This window comes from Palaemon carinicauda, chromosome 36 (assembly GCF_036898095.1).
Source record: "Palaemon carinicauda isolate YSFRI2023 chromosome 36, ASM3689809v2, whole genome shotgun sequence".
NCBI lineage: Eukaryota > Metazoa > Arthropoda > Malacostraca > Decapoda > Palaemonidae > Palaemon > Palaemon carinicauda.
The window spans coordinates 69,637,968-69,641,380 of NC_090760.1; the positions used below are offsets into that span (position 1 = coordinate 69,637,968).

Consider the following 3,413-nt stretch of genomic DNA (forward strand, 5'->3'; position numbering starts at 1 on the left):
CTTTACCTGACTTTATGAATTTACCAAAAACACTGACATACTAAGTTCCTTGTTCTAGCTCTAACAGTAGAGTCCTTGGGGATCCCATAACACTTTGACCACAAAATGCCAAGAAATCTAAATTTTTCATGTACAACTTGCTGACTGGTAGGTCACGATTAAACTAATATAAATTCGTGAAGGGACTTCAAAGGCTTCGCATCTTGCAAAACAAAAGTGAACAAATCTGTTCATGAAATATGAAAAAAGAAAATTATGAGAAATTAAGTCTTGTGATAATAACTATCTTATCATGCCTTATCTAGAGTATCAGTAAGTAGATGCAAGAGATAAAATCGGCTCTGAACGAGGCGCTACCGTCTCTAGACTAACAGGCTGTGTCATCCGTTTCTTCAACAAAGATTTATACACATAAAATACTCGTTGGATTATGAGTCTCTTCCGGAAAAAGTTAGGTACGATATATCTCTATTTATTTGTTGAACTCTTCATTACTTGATTGAGTTCTTTCATACGTGTTTTGGAAAAGTGACTGAAATTATTGTCACAAGATAAACTTGATCCCAAAATTAAGTGGATAAGATGAACTAAAAATATTTACAGAATGCACCATGCTATTGTCTCATTAGAAATTATTACTGTAATTAATAAGCACATGATAGAACAACTTGTACTGTAAATTGCAAAAGTTTAGATGCACTAGGCATATATCTCCTTATAAAAATAAGTGGTCAAGTTTGACTTGATACTTTTGATAGGAAATGCTGTAAAAGTAGATTGACGTGACATTTTTATTCCACTGAATAATGGTGTAGTCCATGACCATAACCCAGGAGATTAGATACCTTATGTCTTGTTAGATATAACACAGGAAAATACAAAAATGAAGGGCGAGATATTAATACCCATACTTTTATTAGTAACTAAGAAGTTCTAGAAATGGGGCAATAAATATCTTTAGAGAAAGACTTGATATTGTAATATTGAGAAAAATGGATGCAATATATGTAAATATGAAGAGGAATTACTTAACATGTAAGGTGTGTGAACCCCATGTAATGAGAGTAGATATTTGTTATGTTATATTCAAAAGCTACAGTATTTTCCAATTTTTTTACCCCTTCTAAAGATTAAAATTTTTACACTAAATAGGTTTATTCAATAGCAAAGGAGAAACCAGTTCACATAATGATTTACAGGTGAATTATTTTGTGCCAACATCTCAGTTGACGCTAACATACAACCTAATCAAGGAAAAAAGTTAATAGTCTGAACTCATCAGACCTTTAGAAGTTAAGGAAATGCTCATACAGAAGTGGTCCTTCAGTAACTTTCATGGCTTTCAGGATGGCAGAAGGGTAGTTGTGCTGGGTTCATGTAAAAGTGAGAAAATAAGTTAGGTTTGAAGTGAAAAAAAAATGAAGAAAAAACAGTTCTAGGAGCGATGTAATCACTACGAATTAGTGATGTTAAATAGATTAGATTATACAGTATAGACCATACACTACGAACGGTAGTCATTCGGTACCATCCTAAGACACTGAAAGAATCAATTTATAAATCATTCTTAATTTATCTTATACAGTATTTAAAGAGATAAAAATAAAGTTGAAAGGAATACAATCTAAATGAAATAGATTAATATATGGACTGATTTAGGAAAATAGAAAAATATAGACACTAAGAGCTCAGTGGCATTATGTGAATTTATAAACTTAATTATTTGAGAATTTCCAACTTAGGATTGTAAACCATCATTCAAAATCATTATGGTCACACATCAACTGGCTTAATTATTTCAAAATGCACAAATCTTTAACTATGCAATTGTTAATAAACATCAAAACCTGACTTTCTCCCCTAACCTAACTTACTGAATCTAACCTAGGGTTATGATAGCCTATTGGAAATCTCTCTGTCTAGCAATCTGCTGGACTGGGAATCGAAATCTGTTCATGTTAATAGTTTCTTTTCAGTTAGGGGAAGCTTATACGTCTATCTGATCAGTCATCACACAATACCTGGTCCTAGCTAGGGTGGAGAGTGGGCTTAGGCTCTGATCATATGTATAGATGACCAGTCTCAAGGGTAATGTCCTGGTAGGCCATTGTCATTGTCCATTGCCTGTGACAATCATGAGAAATGTTGCCAGATGGGTTAGTCTAAAAATCCCCAAAACTCATGATAAAAAATTCCCAAAAGAACCCAAAAATCCTCATTTCCACAAATATATATTATTTTCTGATGAGGAAGGCTTTACTAATATAGAAATTACTCACTATAATTCAAGTAAGTGCAAGTAAACTAATTGCAACAATATAAAGGTTTACTCATCTTAGTTTCGTCTTCATAGAAATTTGTGCAGAATACCCCATCAGACACCCAAAATCCCCAAATCTAGGGATAAATTCCCATATCTGGCAACAACGATATTCATGAGCAACCTTTAAAACTTTAGATTATTACCACTGAATGATGCAAGGGTATACTTTTATCTTAAAATATTCATTGTCTCTGTATCTATATTAAGTTGGCTTTGTACGGCCCGAAATCCTGTTCACAAAATAGCCTGTAAGAGTGTCAGCTTTTCATGACAAATGTTCTCTCTCTTGTCCACAGGACACAAGAAGAAGGACAAACATGGAGCTCCTACGACAGGCGATGCCATCAACAAACTCAGAGACACAGAAGAGTTGTTGATCAAAAAGCAGGAATATTTGGAAAGCAAAGTTGAGAAGGAGGTCGCCACAGCTAAGCAAAATGCCACCAAAAATAAGAGAGGTGAGTTTTAGACTTGATTTTATTTTATCTCTCTCTCTCTCTCTCTCTCTCTCTCTCTCTCTCTCTCTCTCTCTCTCTCTCTCTCTCGTCCTATTTGCGTATTGAGAAACAAGCAATGAAGAGATCATTTATTATTTGTTCTTTTTTAAAGATTGATTTTGGTTGAAATGGAAAAAAAAAATTAATGACAAATTTATATGATTTTAAGGGCATGGGTAAATATATATATATATATATATATATATATATATATATATATATATATATATATATATACTGGGTTAGAGTTCTCTTACTTGAGGGTACACTCGGGCACACTATTCTATCTAATTTCTCTTCCTCTTGTTTTGTTAAGTTATCGAAAGTTTATATATGAAATATTTATTTTAATGTTACTGTTCTTAAAATATTTTATTTTTCCTTGTTTCCTTTCCTCACTGGGCTATTTTCCCTGTTGGAGATCCCTGGGCTTATGGCATCCTGCTTTTCCAATTTGGGTTGTAGCTTAGCAAAATAATAATATATATAAAAATATGTATATATATATATATATATATATATATACAGGTATGTATATATATATATATATATATATATATATATATATATATATAAATATATATATGCGTGTG

At 32.3% G+C, this 3,413-nt stretch overlaps 1 protein-coding gene across 3 annotated transcripts in view; it reads left to right on the forward strand.

The window, feature by feature from the left end:
* The first annotated feature begins 322 nt into the window (after positions 1–322).
* Positions 323–3,413, forward strand: part of LOC137628455 (charged multivesicular body protein 4b-like) — a 14,708-nt gene continuing 11,617 nt past the window's right edge. For all 3 annotated transcript variants that reach the window (XM_068359607.1, XM_068359605.1, XM_068359606.1), the window contains exons 1-2: positions 323–455; positions 2,620–2,781. In XM_068359607.1, coding sequence (XP_068215708.1) covers positions 431–455; positions 2,620–2,781 — 187 coding nt within the window. In that variant the 5' untranslated portion in view covers positions 323–430. The remainder of the gene's footprint in view (positions 456–2,619; positions 2,782–3,413) is intronic.